At 53.1% G+C, this 23,882-nt stretch overlaps 10 protein-coding genes across 10 annotated transcripts; 5 read left to right on the forward strand and 5 right to left on the reverse strand.

Moving 5' to 3' along the window:
- Positions 1–45: 45 nt before the first annotated feature.
- Positions 46–3,776, forward strand: cnd1 (condensin complex non-SMC subunit Cnd1; the record flags this gene model as incomplete). The annotated part of the gene is made up of 2 exons (XM_064841151.1): positions 46–3,552; positions 3,606–3,776. 2 exons carry the CDS (start codon positions 46–48, stop codon positions 3,774–3,776), a joined length of 3,678 nt encoding a protein of 1,225 aa, XP_064691411.1.
- Positions 3,777–4,391: 615 nt separating this feature from the next.
- Positions 4,392–6,177, forward strand: LTS14_008464 (uncharacterized protein; the record flags this gene model as incomplete). Its single annotated transcript, XM_064841152.1, has 3 exons — positions 4,392–4,821; positions 4,882–5,659; positions 5,715–6,177. The coding sequence occupies 3 exons, from the start codon at positions 4,392–4,394 to the stop codon at positions 6,175–6,177; spliced, it is 1,671 nt and encodes a 556-aa protein (XP_064691412.1).
- A 1,810-nt stretch (positions 6,178–7,987) lies between these two features.
- PTH2 (Gluconate transport-inducing protein) lies at positions 7,988–9,454 on the forward strand (the record flags this gene model as incomplete). The annotated part of the gene is made up of 1 exon (XM_064841153.1): positions 7,988–9,454. The coding sequence occupies one exon, from the start codon at positions 7,988–7,990 to the stop codon at positions 9,452–9,454; it is 1,467 nt and encodes a 488-aa protein (XP_064691413.1).
- Positions 9,455–10,360: 906 nt separating this feature from the next.
- LTS14_008466 (uncharacterized protein) lies at positions 10,361–10,697 on the reverse strand (the record flags this gene model as incomplete). The annotated part of the gene is made up of 2 exons (XM_064841154.1): positions 10,361–10,397; positions 10,480–10,697. The coding sequence occupies 2 exons, from the start codon at positions 10,695–10,697 to the stop codon at positions 10,361–10,363; spliced, it is 255 nt and encodes an 84-aa protein (XP_064691414.1).
- A 1,608-nt stretch (positions 10,698–12,305) lies between these two features.
- Positions 12,306–12,935, reverse strand: LTS14_008467 (uncharacterized protein; the record flags this gene model as incomplete). Its single annotated transcript, XM_064841155.1, has 3 exons — positions 12,306–12,512; positions 12,565–12,619; positions 12,670–12,935. 3 exons carry the CDS (start codon positions 12,933–12,935, stop codon positions 12,306–12,308), a joined length of 528 nt encoding a protein of 175 aa, XP_064691415.1.
- Positions 12,936–14,303: 1,368 nt separating this feature from the next.
- On the reverse strand, positions 14,304–15,413 carry LTS14_008468 (uncharacterized protein; the record flags this gene model as incomplete). Its single annotated transcript, XM_064841156.1, has 1 exon — positions 14,304–15,413. One exon carries the CDS (start codon positions 15,411–15,413, stop codon positions 14,304–14,306), a length of 1,110 nt encoding a protein of 369 aa, XP_064691416.1.
- Positions 15,414–15,953: 540 nt separating this feature from the next.
- Positions 15,954–16,538, forward strand: APS2 (AP-2 complex subunit sigma; the record flags this gene model as incomplete). Its single annotated transcript, XM_064841157.1, has 3 exons — positions 15,954–15,985; positions 16,049–16,349; positions 16,437–16,538. 3 exons carry the CDS (start codon positions 15,954–15,956, stop codon positions 16,536–16,538), a joined length of 435 nt encoding a protein of 144 aa, XP_064691417.1.
- A 790-nt stretch (positions 16,539–17,328) lies between these two features.
- LTS14_008470 (uncharacterized protein) lies at positions 17,329–20,421 on the reverse strand (the record flags this gene model as incomplete). Its single annotated transcript, XM_064841158.1, has 1 exon — positions 17,329–20,421. The coding sequence occupies one exon, from the start codon at positions 20,419–20,421 to the stop codon at positions 17,329–17,331; it is 3,093 nt and encodes a 1,030-aa protein (XP_064691418.1).
- Positions 20,422–21,018: 597 nt separating this feature from the next.
- LTS14_008471 (uncharacterized protein) lies at positions 21,019–21,630 on the reverse strand (the record flags this gene model as incomplete). The annotated part of the gene is made up of 4 exons (XM_064841159.1): positions 21,019–21,219; positions 21,303–21,365; positions 21,423–21,548; positions 21,601–21,630. 4 exons carry the CDS (start codon positions 21,628–21,630, stop codon positions 21,019–21,021), a joined length of 420 nt encoding a protein of 139 aa, XP_064691419.1.
- Positions 21,631–22,244: 614 nt separating this feature from the next.
- On the forward strand, positions 22,245–23,202 carry LTS14_008472 (uncharacterized protein; the record flags this gene model as incomplete). Its single annotated transcript, XM_064841160.1, has 2 exons — positions 22,245–22,290; positions 22,322–23,202. 2 exons carry the CDS (start codon positions 22,245–22,247, stop codon positions 23,200–23,202), a joined length of 927 nt encoding a protein of 308 aa, XP_064691420.1.
- Positions 23,203–23,882: the final 680 nt, after the last annotated feature.

Genomic DNA, 23,882 nt, shown 5'->3' on the forward strand with positions numbered 1-23,882 from the left:
TGCGCTGGCTCATGAGTGTCGCGCGACTGCGCACATACTGCCGAAATGTCCGACTTCGACATCAATACCGCCCTGAAAGCATATCTCGACGACCCACAGTCCCTCCTCACGCCAGAAGCCGATGCATGTCTGCTTGACTGCGAAAACGATGCGGATGCCTTTTCGCCAGGTCTGATCAACAGCGTGCTAAATCCCATAGCGGATGCGATTGGAGAGAATCCAGAAGCCGTTTTGCAGGCAGCAAACTTGGACAGTCTGCAATTCCTACTCAAGTGCGCTCCCACTGATCTTAACTTGTATGATCGCGGTGCTGATTGTGAGCTTTTCGCTCGGTGCAGACAGAACTCGTACACACCTGCACCCTCGCTCGGCAAGTTGCTGGACCTGATCATAAGCGGTCTCGGAGCAGAGGCAGAGACTATCCACCACGAAGAGCAAGATGGAGACTCGGAGACAGCACAACATAAGCAGACACTGGAAGTATTCGCGTTTCTGCTACAATGGTGTATCGCTTGCGTGGAGGCCAAGAGCGCTGAGAAGCCAGCCGCTCCAGCACGAGGCAAAGGAGCGAAGGGCAAGAATGCGAAGAAGGATGGCAACTGGGATCCCACCGCACAGCTGCAGACTGCTCTCGACACAATGACAAAAGTCATGAAGCTGAAGCTGGCCAAGATCTTCGTAACGACAAGCGAGCGCGATACCTTTATCGGCCTATTCACAAGGCCTGTATATCAGATTTTGGAAAGCGAGCAAAGAGTGAAAAGCACTGCGATACGAATGCACACTTTCAAGGTCCTGTGCGTGGCAATCAAGCACCATGGCCACGCCTACGCTGCGCAAACGAGCATCATACAAAACCTGACCTACTTCGAGCATCTGGCCGAGCCTATGGCCGAGTTTCTAAACATTTTGGCCGAGCAGTATGATTACGCGCAGCTGGCTGAGGAAGTCATGAAAGAGCTATCCAGTAAGGAGTTCAGTGCAAACGACACGAGAGGGCCAAAGTCAGTCTCGACTTTTGTGGCACGCTTGTCTGAGCTTGCACCTCGCGTTGTTCAGAGGCAGGTCTCTTATCTCGCAAAGCTGCTCGAAAGCGAGAACTACACCCTAAGATGCGCCATCATCGAAGTGTGTGGCAATCTGATTGCAATGTTGTCTAAGGCCGAGGAGAGCGAGCGGAGTGAGAACCATAAGGGCCAGATCAATGCCTTCTTCGACGTGCTGGAGGAGCGATTCCTGGATATCAATCCATACTGCAGATGCAGAGCCATTCAAGTATACGTCAAGCTGTGCGATCTGGAGACCAAGTACCCGAAGCGAAGACAAAAGGCGACCGAGCTCGCTACACAGAGCCTCGAGGACAAGAGCAGCAACGTACGACGCAATGCCATCAAGCTCCTCGCCAAGCTCACGACTACCCATCCTTTCGCAGTGCTTCACGGCGGACTGCTCAGTCACCAGGAGTGGGAATCACGACTGGAGACTTGTGAAGCGGAGCTGAGCGCGCTGAAACCACCAGCTGGAACTCCTGGTCTAGCAGAGCGTACGCAGGCTGAGCAGACTGTCGATGAGAGCTTACTGGACGATGCCACTCAGTCCGAAGAGCGAGCACCCATGACCGAGGAACAGAGGATGGCCGCTTTCCAGAAGGCGCAGGAGGAAGCTGCAACGGCTGAAGCGCTCAGCAAGTTGCAACTTACCAAGCGTTATTACATCGAGGCCTTGAAGTTCATCAATGCACTGCATGAGGCGAGCCCCCATATAGTGCAACTACTTGCCAGCAAGAACAAGTCGGAAGTTGTGGAGGCAATGGACTTTTTCGTGGTGGCTGATGCTTACCATCTGGAGACTGCGAAGTCTGGAATCCGCCGTATGCTACGTTTGATCTGGACGAAAGGCAACAGCGATGAAGGCAAAGGTGTGCAGACGCATCTGATCGAATGCTATAAGGGTCTCTTCTTCGATGCACCGGACAATTTCAGTGCCAATGACGCTGCGAATTATGTTGCACGGAACATGATTAGTCTGACCTTCGGAGCAACATCAGCAGAGTTGACTAGTCTCGAGCAGCTTTTGGCAACCATGATGAAGGAGAAGATTATTTCTGAGCTCGTGACCCAGAAGCTGTGGCAAGTGTATGGTGTGCAGAAGAAGGAGATTAGCAAGCAACAACGACGAGGTGCGATCATCATCCTTGGAATGCTTGCTCTTGCCACTCCAGACATTGTTGTAAAGGAGATGGAGATCTGCTTACGCATTGGTCTTGGCGCTCTTGGTCAAAAGGATCTCGTGTTGGCTCGATATACTTGTGTCGCACTCATGCGCATGACTGACAATAAGCCGACCAAGGGCACGCAGGGCAAGCCCAGTAACAGACTGCCGAACGACCACGCTGTCCTGATTCGCCTGGCTGCTTTGCTGGAGATCCAGAGTGACAGCAGAGACTGGTATGGACTGGCAGAACAGGCTATCAGTGCGATATATGCGCTTTCAAAGCACCCAGATGTGCTATGCTCGGAGATCCTGCGGAAAAAGACGAAGGCGGTGTTCGCGCCCAAACCGAAGTCGAAATCGCAGGACGCCGAAACCAGCCAGATTGATGGCGATGGCGATATTGAGATGAGCGACATGCAGGAGGAGACAGCCACCCCAGAGTTGATAGAACCCGTTGAAAGGAGTGGTGACTCTGCCCTTGCACTATCGCAACTACTCTTCGCTGTCGGCCACATTGCCTTAAAGCAGATCGTGCACCTGGAATTGTGCGAGCAGGATTTCAAGCGTCGAAAAGCAGAGAAAGAGAAGCTCAAACCTGCTTCTTCGCCTACCAAGAAGACCCCAGGCGGCAAGACGCCTGCTGCTAAGAAGGCTGGCGAAAAAGAAGACGAGCAGGACGAGCTCGACCTCATGGCCGGCACGAATGAAGACGATTTCACTGACGCGATCGCCCATATCCGCGAGCGCGAGTTGCTATACGGTCCCCAGAGCTTGCTTTCGAACTTTGGACCACTGGTGAAGGAAGTCTGCGCCAATAACACGTCCTATCCTAATGCCGAGCTGCAGGCACAAGCAGCACTCTGTATGGCGAAGCTCATGTGCGTGAGCTCGGAGTACTGCGAGGCCAATCTCAGCTTGCTAATCACGATCCTGGAACGCTCGCCTTCAGCCGTGACACGCAGTAATCTGGTCGTGGCTCTTGGCGATATGGCGGTATGCTTCAACCATCTCATCGACGAGAACACGGACTTCTTGTATCGACGACTATCGGACAAATCGCTACTCGTGAAGCGTACATGTCTGATGACCCTCACGTTTTTGATCCTGGCTGGTCAAGTGAAGGTCAAGGGCCAGCTGGGTGAGATGGCGAAATGTGTCGAGGACTCTGATGAGAGGATACGAGATATGAGTCGTATGTTCTTCGCCGAGCTGGCGGGTAAGGACAATGCGGTGTACAACCACTTTGTGGATATGTTCAGCTTGCTGTCGGCAGATGATGGCCTAGAAGAGGACAGATTCCGAAGGGTCATCAAGTTCCTGGCGAGCTTTATTGAGAAGGTAAGAAATCCCTCAACCGCACTCGTCGAGTACATGCTAATCAAGGTGAAAAGGACAAGCATGCCAAACAGCTGGTCGGCAAGCTTGCACCAAGACTGCAGCGTGCTGAGACCGAGCGACAGTGGAACGATGTTACTTATGCCCTGGGTCTGCTGCCTCACAAGAATGAGGATATCGCGAAGATGGTGACTGAGGGTTGTAAGGTCGTGGAGGCTGCCGCGTAGTCATCTATATGTCTTCTCGCAAGAATCTTAGTGGGATGATTTGATGATGGCTTTTCTCTTAATACCCTGTATGTGCGGACTGCCGCTTCTGTTCATTGTAACACATTTGGCATCGTCCCACAAACACCCGACAACGACAGCCGAAATACAGCCACAGTCTATCGTGCTTCTCAAACTCTACAATCTATATCAGCACTACCATCCTGGCACAAACAACCGGCTCGTCTCGGCACAAAACTCTATCGAAGGTTGAGCCCGCTTTGCCTCGATCAGGCAACGCGAGCCTGCCTTCCAACAAATCAGAGCAGCCTGTGACTACAACTCCCACTCTCTCCATGACTCGAGCATTATTTCACGCCGCACTTGGCCCTGCAGCCGGATCGTACAAAGACCAAGCACGAATGAGCTCGGGTTGTTCGTCCGTTCCAGAAGTTCTCCACTGCGTTTCTCACGCGAAGGCCATGGCGCACTGCCGCGATGGCGCTGCCAGTGTTGCATTAGGGCGCTGTAGATTGGTGAAGTTCTTTGCGCCGCTTACGATTTCCTCGTACTTTCATTACAGGCTTACTTTGACCTCTCTTTCTACAGCCAAGGTGCGTGACGATCGTGTACGAAATGTCGGGCATAGCAGAGAATTCGCTGCGTCGCCGCTCTGTGGAGCCCTCACAGCCTGACGTGAAGGGCAACTACAAAATCTCCAGCGTCTCCCAGGACTCAGCAGAGAAGCCGTATCTGGAGTCTTTAGGATCATCTGGACATGAGCAAGATGGCTTCTATAATAATGAACACGACATGCAGGACATGCATCGTCTGGGTAAGAAGCAAGAGTTCAAGCGCAACTTCTCACTATGGTCCTCCATCGGATTCGTGGCCATCTATATGGCGACTTGGGAGTTTATCTTGATTACATTGTCTGTCGGCTTCACCAACGGAGGTTATGCCGCTATGTTCTGGTGTTTCATCACGACCACGCTTGCGTACTCTACTGTTGTTGCCAGTCTGGCTGAGATGGCATCCATGGCGCCCACGAGTGGCGGGCAGTACCGTAAGTTCTCGTGACTAGCATGAGTAATTTATCGAGGCCGGCAGCTAACTGAGATGCCAGACTGGGTTTCCGAGTTCAGCCCACCGAGCTATCAGAAAGTGCTCTCCTACGCATCTGGCTGGATGACAACCCTCGGCTGGCTGGCTGGCTTCGCAAGCAGTTGCTACACACTTGCGAACCAAATCCAGGCCTGCATCAATGTCACCATGCCCGACTACGCTTTCACAAACTGGCAGATTACTCTCTTGATGTGGATTATCATACTGGTCACCATCGCCTTCAACACCTGGGGCTCGTCGTTCTTCCCTCAGCTTGAGACTGCGAGTTTGATCGGCCACGTCCTGGGTTTCTTCGTGGTGATGATTCCGCTTTGGGTGCTATGTGAGAAGAACACGGCGCACGACGTATTTCTTCAATTTACGGACCAGAGCGGATGGGAGAACATGGGTTTTGCCTATTTATCCTGTCAGATCTATGTTCTATGGTGCTGCTTTGGCTCTGACAGTATTGTCCATCTCTCGGAGGAGGTCAAGAATGCATCCATCATCGTCCCTCGTGCTATCTGGTGGTCCTACATCGGCAACGTCGTCTTTGGCTTCATTATGCTTATTACCATGCTATTCTGCATTGGTCCGCTCGACCCCATCATCCAATCTGACTGGCCCTTCATTACTTTGTTCGATCGCACTGGTTCTCAGGGTCTGAATCTGTTCTTCAATATCCTACTCTGGATCTTGGTATACCTTGGCAATATCACGACTCTTGCGACTTGTGCTCGTGAGACTTGGGCCTTTGCACGAGACAAGGGTCTTCCTGGCTCAACATGGATCGGCCGAATGTGAGTACCTTCATCGTGGTAAATGAGCCCTTGTCTGTGCTGACTTCTACTACAGGGACAAGAAATGGCAAATACCATTCAACTCGGTCTACATCATGTCCATCGCTGCTGCTCTGCTGAGCATCATCGTGATTGGCTCAGCTACCGCATTCAGCGTGCTGGTGTCCCTGTCAACACTCGGTATCATGACAACCTACCTCATCAGCATCGGTTGTGTGCTGCTCAAGCGCATTCGAGGCGAGTCGCTGCCAGTCGCCAGATGGAGTCTTGGACGATGGGGCATGGCAATCAATGCTTTTGCTGTGCTCTACAGTCTTTTCATTGTGGTGCTGTGTTGCTTCCCACTAAATCTGCCTGTCGACACATCGACTGCCAACTGGGCACCTTTGATTTGGGTGGGCGTCATCATCCTTGCTGCGATAGCCTATGTCTTCCATGGGAAGAGGGAATACACGCCACCAGTGGACTTTGTCGAGGGTAGGAAGGCAGCAGGTGTTGGTCTGCAGCACTCCTCGTAGGAGAGTCGCCGCACGAAAATAGAAGTAGATGATGCATGAAGGTCTGTAGCTTACTTATACCTATACCTGCACGGAACAGAGACATTCATCGTAGTCGAGCATCCGACAGAGCATTTACAGGGTGTGTATAGACGGTGAGCCAGTATTCTTCGAAGTTGCTATCCTTCTCGTGGGTGGGAATTGTTCTGACCATGGAAGGGTGGCCCTCTTTGCTCTGTGCATCCGGGCGAGAAACGAGAATAGCACTTCGCGGGACATTGCATGTGAAGGTGACATTTACAAGTTCATCCTTTGCCATAAGCGGCCACTCTGGTCTAGCTGTCGCATTTGCAGCGATTGCTCCTTATTCGAGCCGACTGCTCCACAGTAGTCGTGTCAAACTGGAACACGACGTTGCGACCTGCTTCCCTGAGGGCACCTGTAATCTCGTGGCCGCAGGTCTTGTCAACTCTTGGTGTTCTTGGCGTCTTGGTTGAGCCGGAAGTGCGGACAAGCGTTAAGCAAAAATGCAAGCGAGTAATTAGGCATAAAACGCCACCACGAGGTGAAGCGGAGACTCGAGCGACCAGCTAAGCCGGAAGAAGCAGAGCTGGATCCGAGACGGGCTGGAAAGGTGCGTATCATGCAAGGCGTCGGCAAGGTGTTATTGTTGCGTGTGATATGGTGACACGACATCCACAATACCAGCATACATGAGCGGAGTCTTCGCCCGAAGGGAACCATGATGGTGGAGATCGTTGCATCGACATCGCTTCCACAAAGTCTGTTTGGAAGCCTAAAGCTTGGCGTTAGTTGGTGAGTCTATAATGGAAGTATATCGTGACCGGGAAAGTGCTCACGGGCATCATGCTCACAGCACCGTGTTGATCTCGCAAACAAACATACCCAGATTCTCCTCATATCGCTTGGATCTACCAAGTCGCGTGTCATGGCACCAAGCCTTTGCCTGACTAGGCTGCGCGGCACAACCTGAGCCAAACCAGATCAACGCTCACCAAGGAACCGCCGAGACAAGCTATCGGCTTGGCTCGCTGGGTAAGCTTGACTTTATGACAGGGCCTAAGTATACGTGTACTTTGTCCTCTCGGATCGGGATGATCGTCAGCAGCGGTGTCACCAGCACCAATTTTACATCTTGCAGTCCGTTGAGGCTGGAATACATGCTGGAATCTAGGTTCAGACCTCATCATCATCTCCATACTAACTGGAAGATGGTTGAACAGCGAGAATGATGAACCTGATAGTTCTTGGCAGAGGCGGCACGGCAGCCTCTTGGCTTGAGCCAGACCTCGTGGCCGGACGATTCTGATCCACACAAGTCCCGTCGATATGCGAAGCCAAGGCAGAGGCTTACAGGTCGATAGTGCAAGTCCACAATGTATGAGCCGAAGTATTGTGCTGCTGTGCTGCCGTCAGTCTCGGACAAGACTTCTAGACGAGGTGGAAACAGTCCCTGTAGTATATTGCTGCTACCTTCGAACCATTCCTAGAACTTCCAATTCTGCTGTCCGAGTCAAGTAGACGAAAGCGAAGGTTTCGCGCTAAAAGAAGCTTCTTATCGCGGTTCGGTGCTTCCCTGTCCACGCCCACAGCTACATGTCATGCCATGTGCCCTGTGCGTTATTCACACTCGCTTGTCGCACACACATCAGCACTTTGCTGCCACGTTCTCCGCGAGCTGTGCTTCCCTACGCCTTGCATGTATCGCTGGCTATACTGACCAGGCCGTCCATTAACCCCACCACAACCCCGAATTAACGTATGTTTGTTCGAGTCTAATGTCGTATTGTAATGCTACACATAGCTAACGATGTCGAACAGAAAGGGCACCAGGAGTACACAGCGAAGCGATCAAGGAGCACCTCCGGACCAGCAACAACGGTCCGCCGGAATGGAGACGTATAACGGGCTTGTACGGACGCCTGCGGATGCGATCATATTATTCGAGGCTTGTCGCATAGGGCTGCTGCCTCGAGTGCAACGACGATTGTCCGAGAAAGAGCGCCAGTCAATCAAGTCTGGCTCGGTGTTTGTGTGGGACGAGCGCGAAGCAGGCATGCGCAGATGGACGGATGGGAAGTCATGGAGCGCATCACGTGTGTCGGGCAGCTTTCTCACCTATCGCGAAATGGAAGGCAAGCGAGGTGGCAGCAACTTCGACAAAAGTGCGAATCGCGACGGCATACAAGGCACCGAAGGCGACAGTGATGGTGGACCAGACGGCTATCGTTATAAGCCAGATGGACTCATGAAGCAGTCCTTCTCCATTACTACTAACAGCAACCAACACCTTCATCTAATCAGCTATTTCTCTCGAGCATCCGCGGCTACGCAGACGCTCATGCAGCCAACAAACGACCATCAATTGCGACACATCCGGCCCGAGAAGGGCATGTACCCAGAGTCTACGGTCCACGAGCAGAGTACGATTCCAGCTGTGACTCGAGGACCGATGAGTTCGCCAGGCTACACGCATTCACCTCATCAAGGCTCGCCATATCAACGCCCGCCTCCATACGGTTACGCTCCTCACCCATATCCGCCTAGTCCGATGCACACACCACCACAGTATCCTGGCTACGGCCCTTACTATCACCAGCAACCATATCATCCGGCCCAGACGCCACTTCAACAGATGCAATATCCGCCTCAGCACCAGCCGCCGTATGGTCAAGGGCCAATGACAGCGTTTGACAGACCGCCACCACCTTTGAGTAATAATGGACTTCCACCTCCGCCACCACATCAGTACGGACAGCCGCCACCTCCACCAGGTCATGGCTATGGTGCACCGTATCCCTATCCCCCAAACGGCTACCAGTCGTATCAGCCGCCACCTCTTCAACAGCCACCGCCACCACCTCAACAACAACAATCTGTCTACCCACCGCCTCATGCCCACCAACCACAGCCATATCCGCGTCAGGCAGAAGCATCTACTCAGGAGCCAAAGGCGACCGGAGAAATACGACCCGAGCATCAAGAGCAGCCTAGTCAGAACCAGCAACCGCCGGCAGATCAAACACAGCCCAGAAGCGATCAACAAGCGCAACCAGGATCCCAGGCACCAAATACTTCTGGTGGCCAAACTATTCCAAGCATCTCCAGCATGCTCAATGGCGCCGGCCAAGTTCCTCCAGCGCGCACAACAAGCCCTAAATCTGGACCGGCCTCACCAAGACCACTGCAAGATATTCCACATCACAAGCTCGGCTTCGAGGTCAACAGAGATCTTCAAGCATTGCGGAATCTGGACAAGTCGACTTTGAAGTACTAGTATGACTGCGACACTCTGTTCTGTATTTTACCGTGACGACCACAAGCCAGTCATCTACGACAACGATGTCTGTGATGCTGAGAATTGAGACAATAGTGCGACTGCGCGCAAATTGACCTTCTTTTGCAGCAAACGTCTTGGAAGGGCACTTTGATGCGTTCGAAGCGCGGCGCACGGCGTCTGGGAATGAGGGAGAACGTGTGTAATGATTTCAATGATGATGCGTCAACTCGTGCTGTAGACGGAAGTAACGTATTTCTACGCAGATGTCCCATATAATTTCACGTTGTAATCGTGGTAGAAAGATGTGCAAGCCTTGATAAAGCTTTGTGATCATGCATTTCTACAACGTAAGTACATCTTGCGAGTCGTCCATAGCACCCATCTCAAGCATGCGCACGGCAGTATGAGCACGCGCAAATAGTCAATGCAGGCTCAAAGTCATAAAAATCTCTACCGCACTAGGCGATCGCAAGATGCGCGCGCAGCATCCAAACGCTAGCGCACATAATTGCGCACTGGTCCTGTTTGTAAACTCTCGCTCTCAGCGCTGGGTGGTGTCCAAGACCGCTGCTGAGGTGGTAAATCATAGGTATCGTGTAAGGCATTCTCGTCGTCAATCGTCTGGAGAGTGTCTTCGGCTCTGAAAACGTGCATGGTACATCCAACTCGCTGGTCGCCCCGTCTGCGGAAGATTCAAGCGGGAGGGTGTGTGTGCTATATCAGCTGAAGCCTCCTGGCAGCGGACTCGTGCTACTCTTCCGGCTCCCTGCCGTGTCCGGCGATCACAGTGTGGAAGATGATGTGCTTGATGCCGTCGGCGATCGACCGTTAGAGCCTGACAGTGTTCGCCCGGTGCTTGGCCGCGATTGCGCAGGGTTGCCACTGAGTGATTTCCCTTGCGTACTATTCCAGCCCAGCCGGGACTTGTAGTTCGGTAGTTCTGCGTTATTCCATACGTTCACGAGGACGCTGAGCGTATGTCAGCCCATGATCTTGTCACTCGACAGATAGCATTGGCGTACTTCTGTGTCTTATCCATATAGTTCTCGTCCTTCATCTCCTTCACGCCCACCTTCAGCCCACCATCTTTTGTGAAGCTCACGTTCTTCTTCTCCATGTGCTTCTTTCCTCTGTCCTTCATCTCCTCCGACCAGAGATACACCTGATACCCAACAAACCCACCGCCCCCGACAACGATCAACAAGATGATCAGAGGGATCAAGTTTCCGATGCCCGCCATAGTGAAGGTTGTGCTTCGGCGACCGTCTGTCTCGAATAATTCCTTTATGCAGTCCAATGTCGATAGTGTGCGTTCAATGTTCGTCAGGCTATATAGTCTGCCCGAGCATGTGATGATGGCGGGACTGTGACACGGGCGTGGCCCGCCGGCACGAGGAGCAAACAGCGATCTCGTGCGTCGCCAAGGTCTTGGTGTTCATGTGGAGGGCGCTAGACGTGACTCTAGCGTAAAAGATATGGATATGAGAGAAGTTGGGAGGAAACAGCAATACGAAGTCTTCAAGTATACTAGATGCATCGAGTGGCCTCTGACCGGCAGTGTCTTCTCGAAGCAGGCATAGTAACAGGTAGGCTCTCCTATGCAAGTATCCCCTCCTCCATCGAATCTATAGACTGTGGTAAGACGATCGGCCTCTTAATTCGTTGCTACTAACCTTTAGACCTCGATGGGTCAGTATCACCGCTTGCTCAACGTAAGTAAGTCCCAGGAAATCGAGAACCACGGTGGCGTCAAGATGAAGGCGATACTCATGAGGCACCAAATGAGGAAGGCACTGGTGAAGCATGTAAGACTGCCTCCAGTCTGTTTTCTGAAGTTCACCGACTGTCAGATCAATATTGCGCGTGCACAAGCTGTCCAGAGACGAATAAGAACTCGTAAATCAAAAGAGCTGGTCAATCGTACTCTGTGCTCTAGATTGAGGTCATCTTAGCGCCCAAGGTGATGACACATCCAGTTCTGGTGGGAAGCATGAAAAATACGGCGCCCAGGATCACTCATTGCTCAGCTTCAAACGCGATACCTCGACAAGCCTGTCAACGAAAAGTCGTACACGGAGCCGGCACAATCAGATGCACTGGTGCTAAGAAAGGTAGCACGAATGGACAATGAGCTGCATGAACTCTGTGCTGGTCGAGGTGTGAACATCACTGCAATGGACGACGTCCACGGCAAAAGCTGGAAAGACGTCAGCGACACGACAAACCTGTGGGTCTGATAATTCTCAAAGTCGAGTCCTTGCATGGCCTTGTTGTAACGACGCACGATTGCCTTGCGTGCGTTTAGTTCCGCTTCAACCGCAGGGCATGAGTTCTGGCTACCTCGAGTGGTACAGGCGCTTGTCAACAGTATGTTGCTGAAATCTTCTGTGTGCCACAATGCACCACGGTCCCACTCATGCTCTGATCATTGTTTCGTCTTTGCCCCCCAACAGCGACAAGCAGGCCGACGCGCGAAACGATGGGAACGAGTGATATAAGTGAACGTGCCAGGTTAAAAGTCGTCCTCTAGCGGCGTAATCGTATTGCAGCCGTAGCATCTCTACTTGGGCATCTAGAGCGTGCTACGCCCAGGACGCCGAAGTCCAAATTGTCCGAGCGACGGCAGCAACACCCGCGCGGATGGCTAAGTTAAAGTACAGAAATGCGCCGTCTGTATCCCAGCATCATCATTAATCACCACTAAGGGTGAGATCTCGCAAGAATGCAAAAGACGCGACTTCAACTAAACCAATTACAACTTCCACATGGCAACTCGAAGCCTACTGTGAAGGCTGACCGCGCCATGCTTTCACCACAGAATATCCAAAAATTTGTCCAAATGGTGCGCTTAGAGGGCGGCAACGAGGCCGAAAAGGGCCAAGAAACCAGCACCGTAAGCAGAGACCTGGGAGGCGGCACCAGTGTATGGCTTGGGGGTGGAGGTAGCGCTGCCAGTTGGCTGGGCGGCACCGGTGGCGTAGGCAGTGGCAGTGCCGTTCTTGGCAGTTGGGTAGACTGGAGCGACTGGGACGCTGCTTGGCTTGACAATTGGGGCCTGGTGAGTGTTAGCAAAACACTACTTGCGAAAGATCTTGGGAAATACTTACGGTGCCAGTGGAGACAGCTGGGGCGCTGGAGACTGGGGCAACTGGGGCGGAGGAGCTATTGAGATGTCAGATATATGAACTTGCCAGAGTACTGATGCAATGTACCAAGTGGAGCACGCGGTGACGACTGACGAGTAGACTGGCTTGGTGACAGTGCAACCGCCGGGGCAGTTGGTAATGGTCAAGGTGGTGGCTTGGGACACGGTGTAGGTGGAGCCACCGTGGGTGAGTAGGGTGGCCTCTGGGCAGAAGGTGGTGAAGGCGGTCACGACCTCAGTCACGTAGACTGGAGCAGTGCCGTTGGAGGCAGGCCAGGAACCGGCAGCGGCGGCAGCGCCAACGAGGGCGGCAGAGGCGAGAGTGAAACGCATGTTGATGGTGGTGGTTTTGGTGGTTGAAGTTGTTATTAAAGGTCGTTGATATGTTGGTTAACGAGTGACTGCGGTGTATACCGTGAAGATGGGGTGAGAGAATGTGTAGTTGTTGGATGAGGAGAGCAAAGGTGAGCAAACGAGGCGGCTCCGTGACGCTATAAGGGAGAGCATTTGTTGCAATCAGCATGCAGGTACCAGTTGGCTAATGCGCGACCGTTGACCAATAGCAAGCATAAGCCCCTGACAATGGCTCATCTGGTCTAGCAACCCCTGTAAACCGATTTTAGCTCGAGTGCCTCCGAGAACAAAGCTCGAGACTTTTGTTCGTGGATTACGCCGTATCCGTTGAGAGCGCCGATGCAGAGGCAGCAAGGGGCAACAACCATCGGGAATCAGGCCGTCATGGCCTGCATCCGCCGTCAGCATTGCGCAAACGATTCCTGGACGCCTCTGCACCTGATCGACTACGATTCGATATGGATGGTTGGTGAGAATTGCCAGTAGATTAGACGCTCTTGAGAAGCGACGAGTAATTCTAGTAGGTATCCCCGTACTCGACCTCCACGTTCGCAACACCAGCTCCACTTGACTACGCGGCGGTACAAACGTACCGATGTAGGCTCCACCCGAGTCTCGGTATCAACGGCACGTCCGTCTGACGACTGTCTCTCAACAGTCAACACCGAGCAGGAATCGTGTCGAAGTAGAGCAGCTCCGATGTGGCTTACGATCGTTGAACGTCGACGCGCAGGTCATCTTGTCGCCGGCGTGCTGTACAGCACTGAGAAGAAAACATCGGACGCCACCGATGCGCACACACGTGACGACAAAGACAGAAGCGCCTTTCGTCGGAAGGCGGCCAAGAGCAGACGCGTGGTGGTGTATGAGTGGATGAACTCTAGTCGTCGCCCGAGATGAGGATGTGGAGGAGGTTTCGCAAGCGCCCAGTCGTGCCGAATGATTTGAAACACAAACTACCCGTTCCGCTTCTGTAAGGTACCCGTACTACTTCGTGCTGAGTGTTTGTGTACGACCTTGATCATGTTGTGCTTTCACACTGTCGATCTCGATCTCGCTGGTCACCTTGTCTCAAGTCAACAGCTGTCGTTGGAACGCTGTTATGGTGACATGGTGAAAGCACTTCGGAACTAGAAATAGCGATCCTGTACGTGGACGCTCAGTGCCATGCGTAATAAGCAACGCCTTCCCAAGCGATACACGAGACATTGGTGCTCTGGAAACAGGAAGATGGTTGGGCGGAGCAGTCAATATCATCTCGATACTATTGGCATTATTCATATCTGGTGCACGTTGAGCATCCACTGTCAAATATGTAGCTACAGAACCACAATCTCTCGCTGCGCTTCAGCCTCCAGTCCTGTACGACACCTCCCCCTTCATCAGAATCCTAGACGTCCTGTGTAATAACGCACTTTCAATCTTGCCATCCTGCACAACACTACCAACTCCAAGCTTGCCGCTCGCATGACCGATGACGACGGAGGACTTACCATCTGTGATGATTGCTGTAAGGTTGGCGAGTGTACCAGGAATCCCACAGCTTGCTCCAAGGTTGAGAGCAAGTGTTAGCGGGACTGCCTTATGCGCTTGGCCCATAGAGAGTGCGCGACAGATAATATTTATTCCCTGAGCAGCCTCTTCTGCACTCGGAGGTGACAGTAGTATGATCTTTGGCACGCTCTGCGTATTCTCGTCCATGCCCATCCTTCGAGCGCCTGCTCGTCGTATCATTTCTAGCCGCCTCATAATATTTGAGTAAGCACCAAGTGCATCCGGATTGATGTTGCCAGGCACACCTACATCAGAGGCCAGTACAAAGACGCCAGGATTGGCAATGTCGGTCAGACTGGCTCTAATTGTGCTAGCGTCTTCAAGCTGCAATTCGTCGACTGCATTCCCAGTCGGCAGCGCTTTGCCGGTCTTAGCACCAGCAGGATCCAGGAAGGACAGAGCAATGTGTGACGCAGTGCCTGGCACTCCGTCGATCGCGTAGTCGCCCAGCGGGTCGTACTTTCCTCTCTCGTCCACGCTGAATTCACTGACAATCACTTTGGCGGTGTTTGTATTGAACATGCGCACTCTCAGTCTGCTGTCTCTACTCGCCTTCATCGCAACCAGGCCCGCGTCGAGAGCGAAAGGGCCAACAGCTGAAGACATGTTGCCACAATTCCCAGCCATGTCAAGGGAGCCATCCTTGATGCCCACTTGGACAAACGTAGCGTCCACGTCCGCATCGTCACGAGTGGATCTGGACACGACCATGATCTTGCTGGTGGAGGATATTCCGGAACCCATGCCGTCGAGCTGTCGTCCATAGCTGTCTGGAGAGCCCATGACACTAGCCAGAATCGGCTGCCATTTGCTCTCGTCCTTAGGCAAGTGTTTGCGGTCAATGACAAGACCATTGGAAGTACCGCCACGCATGAAGTATGCTGGAAATGCTTGGGTGGACATCCTTGCTATATTCATGCTCCGTGAGCTGGTATGGCGAGCAACTGGTGTCGTTTTGAGACCCAAAGACAGTACTGTCCGCATCTTAGCGGTCATTGATAGCTATGCCCTCTGCCAGGCCTCTGTATAGGCATTATACCAAAATTCTGGCAAGCATATGACGGACCTTCTCACCCGTGGTTTCGGAGACACAGCGATGTCGGATCTCAACATCCAGCAACGTACTTCATCACCCTCTACATTCGCACATGGCTACATGCACCGTTAGCATCGTCAGGGAGGGTTCATTGTATGATAAATTCTGTAGGCGCTATGATTATGAGTAGCTTTCGAGTTGTATTGTTGAGGGACAGGAGGGAAGCCGAACGTGGTCGTGCAAATTTCTACCGCAGTTCAGCCGGACGCACCCACACCTTCCCACGCCTGACTTCTGTTACAACTATCTCACACTGACAGAGATCAAAGTCAACCATCACCGGTCCGCAAGACACATTATCGTGGACTCCCTCCAACTGAGACTGTACACAATCTGACAACAGGACAATGCTTTCCTTCATACTCATCCAGAACCGCCAGTAAGCAGTCTCTCTCTCTCTCTCTCACAGCTGACGTATGATCAAATTGTTGACCAATAGTAGGGGCAAGACTCGGCTCGCGAAATGGTACTCAGCATATAATGACGACGAGAAGATCAAGCTGAAGGGCGAGGTACACCGTCTGGTGGCGCCACGCGATCAAAAGCATCAGTCCAACTTCGTGGAGTTTCGCGGCAGCAGTAAGATCGTGTATCGCCGCTATGCTGGCCTCTTCTTCTGCGCCTGCGTAGATGCCAACGACAATGAGCTGGCGTATCTGGAGGCCATCCACTTCTTCGTGGAGGTCCTTGACCAGTTTTTCGGTAATGTATGCGAGCTGGATTTGGTTTTCAACTTCTACAAGGTACGTCTAGATCTGGCTGAGGCAGTGCTGTATACACAGTCGCCTGCTGCCGTGTGAGACTGTGCGCTAATAATCTCCTTTTTGAAGGTCTACGCCATCTTGGACGAAGTCTTCCTTGCTGGTGAAATCCAGGAAACTTCGAAGCAGGTCGTGCTCACAAGGCTAGAGCATTTGGACAAACTCGATTAGTGATTATCTAGTGCTGCGCAAGTACCAGTGTCCTGAACGTCTTGGATCTCTCATGATATGGCGAAGGGCGATTGGGTATTGGATCAAGCCATCCCCCCCAGCAGAGAGTGTTTGTAAGCTAGTAGCTCGCCAGCCCTGACTCTGGCATCCTACGGGCATTGACGGGGATCACCAACACCCTTGATTGTCGACACGACAAGCTCCTGCACGGGCTCATGCAGGGCGATCGGACACGAATGATGTATTCAGCAATGCACGACAACAACCCCTTCTTGGCCAATGCGTTTGAAGAGCTAGCGCTCAACACCGAATCCCTCTCCGAAGGCGAGAATGCAAACGAGCCAACCCGCAGATCGTCGACAAAGTATCTCACGTGGCACACGAGACCTTGGGCTGGCTGGAGGACGTTCCGGCGCTTTTATCGCCGGTCACTGCACGTGAGATCTACGAGCCGATTGAGCTCTCAGTACCTTCTTCTCGGATAATCGCTCTACAAGCCGACTAGTCTACTGGGCCGCTGGAGAATCCTAGTGAGAAACAGCGAGATGATATCGCCAAGCGTCGACGTGAGAAAAGTGTGGTGGTTACCATAATATTCGCTCTAGCTCTATAGGTGCTTTTGTAATGCATCACGCATATCATACAGTCTATGCAAAGCATCTTGCTTCACGCCATTGCCGCCTAGGGCAGGTCAATAATCTCCGGTCCACCAAAAGCTAGATATCCCAGATCCTCGTTGACAGGCGCAATACTATACAGACCCAGGGACCTTCATGCGGAGAGCGATCCCTTAGCCCTCCATCCCCTCATGCTCCTCGACAATCCCACCCTCATCCGCCACCCCATTCACCTCCCCCTCCCCCTTCTTCGCCTCCCCACCCTCATACATCACCCTCCTCCACCCCTCCCTGACCCCTGCATCCTTCACAAACTCCACCGTAGGGAAATAATGCTCGCACTTCTTCATCGTCGCCACCCAGGGCACGTTATCAAACGTCATCACTTTCAGCCGGAAGTACGTGTTATCCTCGATCTTGTTCACCTCTTTCAGAAAGGTCTCGAGATCCGGTGTCGGCACCGCGTTGACGGCGAGGATGAAGTTGGTGGGTGCGAGGCCGTACATGTATGCTGGACTGCCGCCCATTCGGGCGGAAACGTAGATGTCGCTGTGGATTTTGCTGATCTGCTGGCGGACAGCGTGGTGAGGACGATGGAGCACGGCGCCGCAGAAGACGACGACCCGGTCGGTTTCGAGTTCGCTGGTCGGGACTGTCGGGATGTCGAGACTGATTTCCTGTTGCTTTCGAACCACGACGGCGCGGAGGGTGGAGTTGTTGTACATAATATCCAGATGGCTTACGCGGGTTATGAGTTTGTCGTTTAAAGTGAGGATGATGTCGCCTTCTTGGAGTTTGGTGGTGTTTCCCGCGTCGACTTTGCGCACCATGAAGAGTTGATGGCGTTCCGGATCTTCGCGTTCGATGCGCTCGATCCAGGATTCCGAGACGCCCATGATGCGGCATTGAGACATTTGGACGGTTTGGGTTTCGAGGTTCAGGATACGCAGGTCGGGTTTGCGGCCGCTCTTTACTTCGTTGATGACGGGGAGGAGAGCGGGCGTTCCGAAGCCAAGGTGGTATTCGATATCCTTGCTGTGAGCTGTCCGTTCGCCCAGATATGTGAGCCAGAGCGCCTGGACTGTGCCATCTTCGGCTACGAGCACACCAGAGCCACATTGGCCGCTAAGACTAGTATCGACCGTGATAGCATCCAGATTGACCGCACGATAGCGAGGGGTACTAGCGCTCGCAGGGATAGCAACGGTCGTGATGTCCGTGACCGCTGTTTTTGACACAACAGGCCGTAGATTCTGGTTGAAGCCGAAGAAAATGGTCTCCTCGCCTTGCTTGACTGGTTTAGTGGCCAGCTTTGCACTTTTGACGGGTGCCTTTACTAGGCTTGGATCATACTGTATGATAGCGTAGTTCTGCAAAGGATGCATAAACACCACTTTGCCATCCACGATGATCGAGTCGGCGATGGTGACAGTGATATCGCAGAAGTCATAAGGCACAATCGCACGCGAGATGACGACCAGACCTTTCTCCGCATCTACCACCAGCCCAAAGCCGATCTTCCTTGTCTTGGGGAAGCCATCAAGCTTGATCGGCATCGAGGCACTAACCCTGACGAACGATCGTATGATGTCGACAGCTTGCGGATGCTGAGCACCAGCCATGGAAATGAAGTTGGCTTTGCGTGGCACAGGCGCGGTGGGCGCTATGGGATCCGAGATGTCGCTGAAATCCCACAGCCCAGTCTTGTCGTTGCGTACAGCCAGCCGCATATGCTTGTGCCAATGCCGATCTACTAACATGATACTGGTATTGAGTGTGTGCATGTCTCGCAGGTGCTTGTACGTGACCACCACGCGAGCGCGGTCGGGGATTGCTTTCATGACTTCCACGAACGTGTCGAGATTTGGTGTTGGCTTTTGGTCGACACTTTGGACCAGCCAGCCATTGGAGGAGCCTTCGAAGCGGAAAGAGCCTGAGGCTTCACAGCAGTATACTCCAGCGTCCTTGAGCGTCACGGCATATAATCGTGCTTGTTGGTATGACAAGTCGTGAAAGGCTGCGCCGGCGACGGAGACGAAGCGATCTGGTGTGATGGCGTGTAGATCGCCGACGTCGAGCTCGACCTCCATGTCTTCTCCGCCGCGCTGGACGAGAAGCTGTACCTTGCCATCCACACTACTGTCCAGCACACCGTCGAGGCGGGCAAATTGCGTAAGCAGCTCGCCATTGACCTTGATGAGCACATCACCTTCTTCTAGCTTGCCGAAGCCAGGTCCCTGGGGTAGGACAACTTCTGCCACGAGCATACCCGTCTCTTTTGGAAACTTGGCACGCACGTCACCTTCCCACTGCGCATTCAGGCCTAATCTTCTGCACTCGTCAAAAGCTTTGATGACCCACTGTGTTTGTATCGTGCCTCTGTCCACATGCTTCCCTTCTCTTATGCATTCCAGTGCTCGTAGTGGTCGATCGAGAGGGAGAAAGTAATCTGTCGCCGCACCGTCCGCTCTCCCACCAGCTTGCAGAGCTACAGCGTATCCATCAATGTTCACCACAGGCGAGCCAGAAGACCCACCCGATGCAGCGGCCGCAGCTTGAATGTAGTTGGTGTTGAAGTCGCTGTAACCCTCACCATATTCTGGCGCATTGCGATCCAGCCTGGAAATCACACCAGACAGAATACTCAGCTTCTCTCCCGCATCATTACCCACGACTCGGATCTCCACACCAACCTTGGCCTGATCAGGTCGCAACTCCAGCGCAGCCAGCGGCATGTATTTGATCTTCTTCGGGTCGAACCTCAGAATCCCAAAATCATGAACAGGGTCCCGGTATACGGGATACACGTCCGTCTCCTCATGGTTGTCGAAGATGCAATAACCCCAGAATGGCCCCGAGCCGACCACATGTCGATTCGTCAAGATATAACCTCTTTCCGCATCGACCACGAACCCGGTGGCTTCACTCGAGATGGCAGTATCGGTGTCGAAGGCGCAGGTTTGACAGAAATGTATGCTCACCACATTCCTCACCACCTTCTCGATCGTCGCCTGCCACTCTGCCGTATCTGCGGCCGCCGCAGCAACCACCACACTCCCCGCATCGTCTTCGATCGCTGGTCGTGGAGAAGTATATCCGTTGGGTGTGTCTGTAGCAGATGCTACGAAGCCGTTGGTGTAAGGTTTGTTGCTTTCGACATCTTCGTCTAATTCTTGAGAGGGTCGTCGAGCTTGTTTGGAAGGGCGATCGAAGCTGTTTGAGGGAGGAGGTTGTTTGCGCTTGGTGGCTGATGTTGGGTGCTCCATGTCGCTGTAGCCTCTGGCGAAGGTAGGGTGGAGACGAAGAGTTTTATGCAAGGCAGTGGTGGGTGGACATGCGCTTGTTATAAGCCTCTGCCGCTGTATGCAGTGAACGGAAGACGGCAAGGGCGATGCTCGCGTCGAACGGCCTGCCCGAGGAGCTGCCTTCAATAATGCGCCGCCGCGGCTGACGAGGAGGAGACTGTTCACGGCTGCCTTCACGCCACCAGAGAGGCAAAGTAGCATTCAGACACCGGCATCCAGCCTTATGCGATCCTGACCCGAGACTGTCGTGATGCGAACAAAGTGGTGGGTGGGTGGTGGACGGTTCACGTGAGACTCTGCATTACAGTATGCGAGGCCGCCGTTTGCACACATTATTCAGAGTCTGGATCGAGATGCGAGATAGAGTTTATGCTCAGCGGGTAGATCCGCTGCATAGTCATTTCGTACCTGCCTCGACTTCGCACGATCCTTGCTACAATTTCAAGCAACATGTGATCGTGCATGCGAAGCCCAGCACCCTGCAAGGCTGCCACGCACTGAGCTCAGATCATCCTCTATCACCCGCTTCGCCTGGCCTCGCTTCACCACGAGCGTCGATTAGAAATCCTCCTCGACCGGCTCGCCCTTGACAGGACTCCGCAAGCCCTCCTCGCTAGCACCGCTCTCCTTTTCGTCAGTGACCTGATCATTGCCAGCCTTGACGGCCGTCTTCTTCTTGCGCGGGGTCTTGACCTTCTTCTTAGGACTGCCATCTTCCTCCTCATCACCCTCAGCATCCTTCTTGCCACCAGCGCGCTTCTGTACAAGCAAGCATGTCAGCATCAAGTACCCAGATCCTGTCTGAGACAGTTCGGTCAGTAGAGGAAACAGTATGAATCTACCTTTGGCTTCGGTGTAGCATCGGCCTCAGGCTCCTCCCCATTCTCCTTTGCAAGACGAGCTTTCTAAGATGCATGTTAGCATGCGCAGTGGACGCTTGATAGACTACAATATGACCGTACCTTGACCTTCTGCTTCTCCTTGTCAACCATTACCGAACAGGCTTTCTGAGTACGGCCTTCCGGGAGAGTGAGCTCGCTCCATGGGATCGTACCGGCCTTCTCGATGATCTGGAAGAGGAGACCGAGCTGGGATTGCGTCAGTGAGAGATTTCCACGGCAGCGGCTGTAATGTACTGACCTTCTCGGCTTCCGTCCATGGGGTGGCCATGTTGTCCTGGGATAATGTAGAGATATGTGAAGGTTACGATGTTGTCTTGCGAGAGTGATCGAGGTTTGGTTGTCAGAGGCGAGAGGTGCAATGGAGAGGTAGGAGATGAGCTTTCTTTATACCTGCCGCTCACTTGAAGCTCACTTCAACGTGCATGTGAAGTTGGCACACGTGACGCTGCTGCCTAAAGGAGCCTTTTCACAATCGTTCACTTCGGCTTTTCTCATGCTCAGGGACGTGCCAGAGCCATATATAAGCAGCATCACCGACCTCTTGTTCTCGAGCAGCAAGCGAGCACTCGGCAACGCATGACCAAGCAGCACATAGCATCACCAACATGCATCACCAACACCAAGGTCGTGGCTTATTCGCTGCATCCAACCCGGCTCCGAATGGCCAGGCTCAACTCAACGGACATCTGCCAAACAACATGTACAGGCCCGCACCAACACAGCACCAGTCTTCACGAGTCGGCTGGGACAATGGCATGCAGCCTTTGCACGTGAGAGCCAATGGTCAGGCCGTCGCATCAGAGCTACTGTACACCGAAGACGATCCTTTCATCCAAGACTTACGAGCGCAGGCGGCTGCAGTGGCGAGACCCAATGCGAGATATGGCGGTTATGGTCCCGAACTCGACGGTGGCAGTGCTGAGCGGCAGTATGATAATGATCAGCAAACGCAAGATCAGGTGACGACTATGCAGCCGCGGAGCACATGAGTGACGTCGAAGCAGGCCATGAAGCTCATCGGCGAGCAAGTGAAGCTGAGGACGAAGAGGAAGAAGACGATCTATTCAAGAATGCTTTCGGCGATATGAAGGAGTCTCCCGAGGAGGAGGACGACGACGACGATGACAGCGACATTTCCGAGATCACAGCCGTTACGCCTGCCAACCCCGATAAGCTCAAAATCAACGGCAAATCAGCCCAACAAATTCTCGACCTCGACAACGAAGCCGAACACACTCCAAACTGCCACCCGCACCGCAAAACATCCACACCACCCACTTCCCCAAAACCCACCCAACCCACAACAACCCCCACCACCTCCCTCCTCCCGACCGGCCCCAAAGAAGCAAATCTACAAAAAGACCTCCGTCCCGCCCTCCGCCGACACCACCGCATCCATCTCCACACCCTCACCTTCGCACCCCGCCACCCTCGCCCCCTGCCCCAAACCCGCTACCTCATCTCCGTCCTCCACGCCTCGCGCAAACAAACCCTCTCCACCTCCACCTCCTCCTCCGGCTCAAACCAAGAAAAACATCATATCTGGATGCTTGGAAACCGCCTCACGACCATTTCCACGGTGAGACATACTTATACCCTTACTAATCTTTCCGCGGAGCCAGTGGTGCTGGTACATGGTACTGAGAGGCTGAGGGATAGGGATTTGGTGAGCCAGGTGGATTATTTCGGGGATAGGTATATTTGTCTTCGCGCGGTATATCTTCGGGATCCGGCCACGGGAGTGAGGAATCCGGAAGCCAGGGGTAGGGGTTTATTGGAGGGGTTGGTTGGGCGACCGGTTTTGAGTAGGGAGACGGAGGTCGTGGTGCTGGACGATTGATTGATTGATTGATGGAGTGATGGATTGATGGAGTGATGGATTGATGGAATGATTGATTGCTTGAAAGAGTGATTGATCGATTGATTGATTGATTGAGTGATTGAGTGATTAGATAATCGATCGATCCACCAAGTTTTTCTGCGCCAGGAATGGTGGGGACGGTGGCGAGGAGATGGGTATGGGTATGGGGGGGGAGTGGAAAGCAGAGACAGACGTAGAAGCAGAAGCAGGACTTAGGTAGTTCGAATCAAACGCAGGGGTTGGCCGGGGGAAAACAGCACAGCACAGCACAGACGAGGGAAGTCTGGCATGAAATAAGAAATAGGGCTATAAGATAGGAAAAAGGCGGTAGACGTATTGCTTTTGCCTCCCCCTCCAGCTCCGGCATCTACTCGCTTCTTTATACAAGCTCCTAGATTTTCGCGCCCCCTTTTGGTAATTCAAGAGGTCGAGATTTTTCCTAGGAAAGTATTCTACCCTTACTTTTTTTTTCCCTTTTCCGCCTTGGGGGAGTGGCAGAGGGAAGGTGCATACAGCGCGTCTGTTTTTAAGGGGGGAAAATTCCTTCGGGACGTAGTGGTCGGTACGAAAGGTTAGTATAGGACTGGCTAGCAGGCAGGCAGGCAGGCAAATAGGCAGGACTGAAGCTAGGGCTTTGTTTCCTTTTGCATCTACTCCAT

The sequence above is a fragment of the Recurvomyces mirabilis genome, assembly GCF_035927965.1.
Source record: "Recurvomyces mirabilis strain CCFEE 5264 chromosome Unknown scaffold_25, whole genome shotgun sequence".
Classification (NCBI taxonomy): Eukaryota; Fungi; Ascomycota; class Dothideomycetes; order Mycosphaerellales; family Teratosphaeriaceae; genus Recurvomyces; species Recurvomyces mirabilis.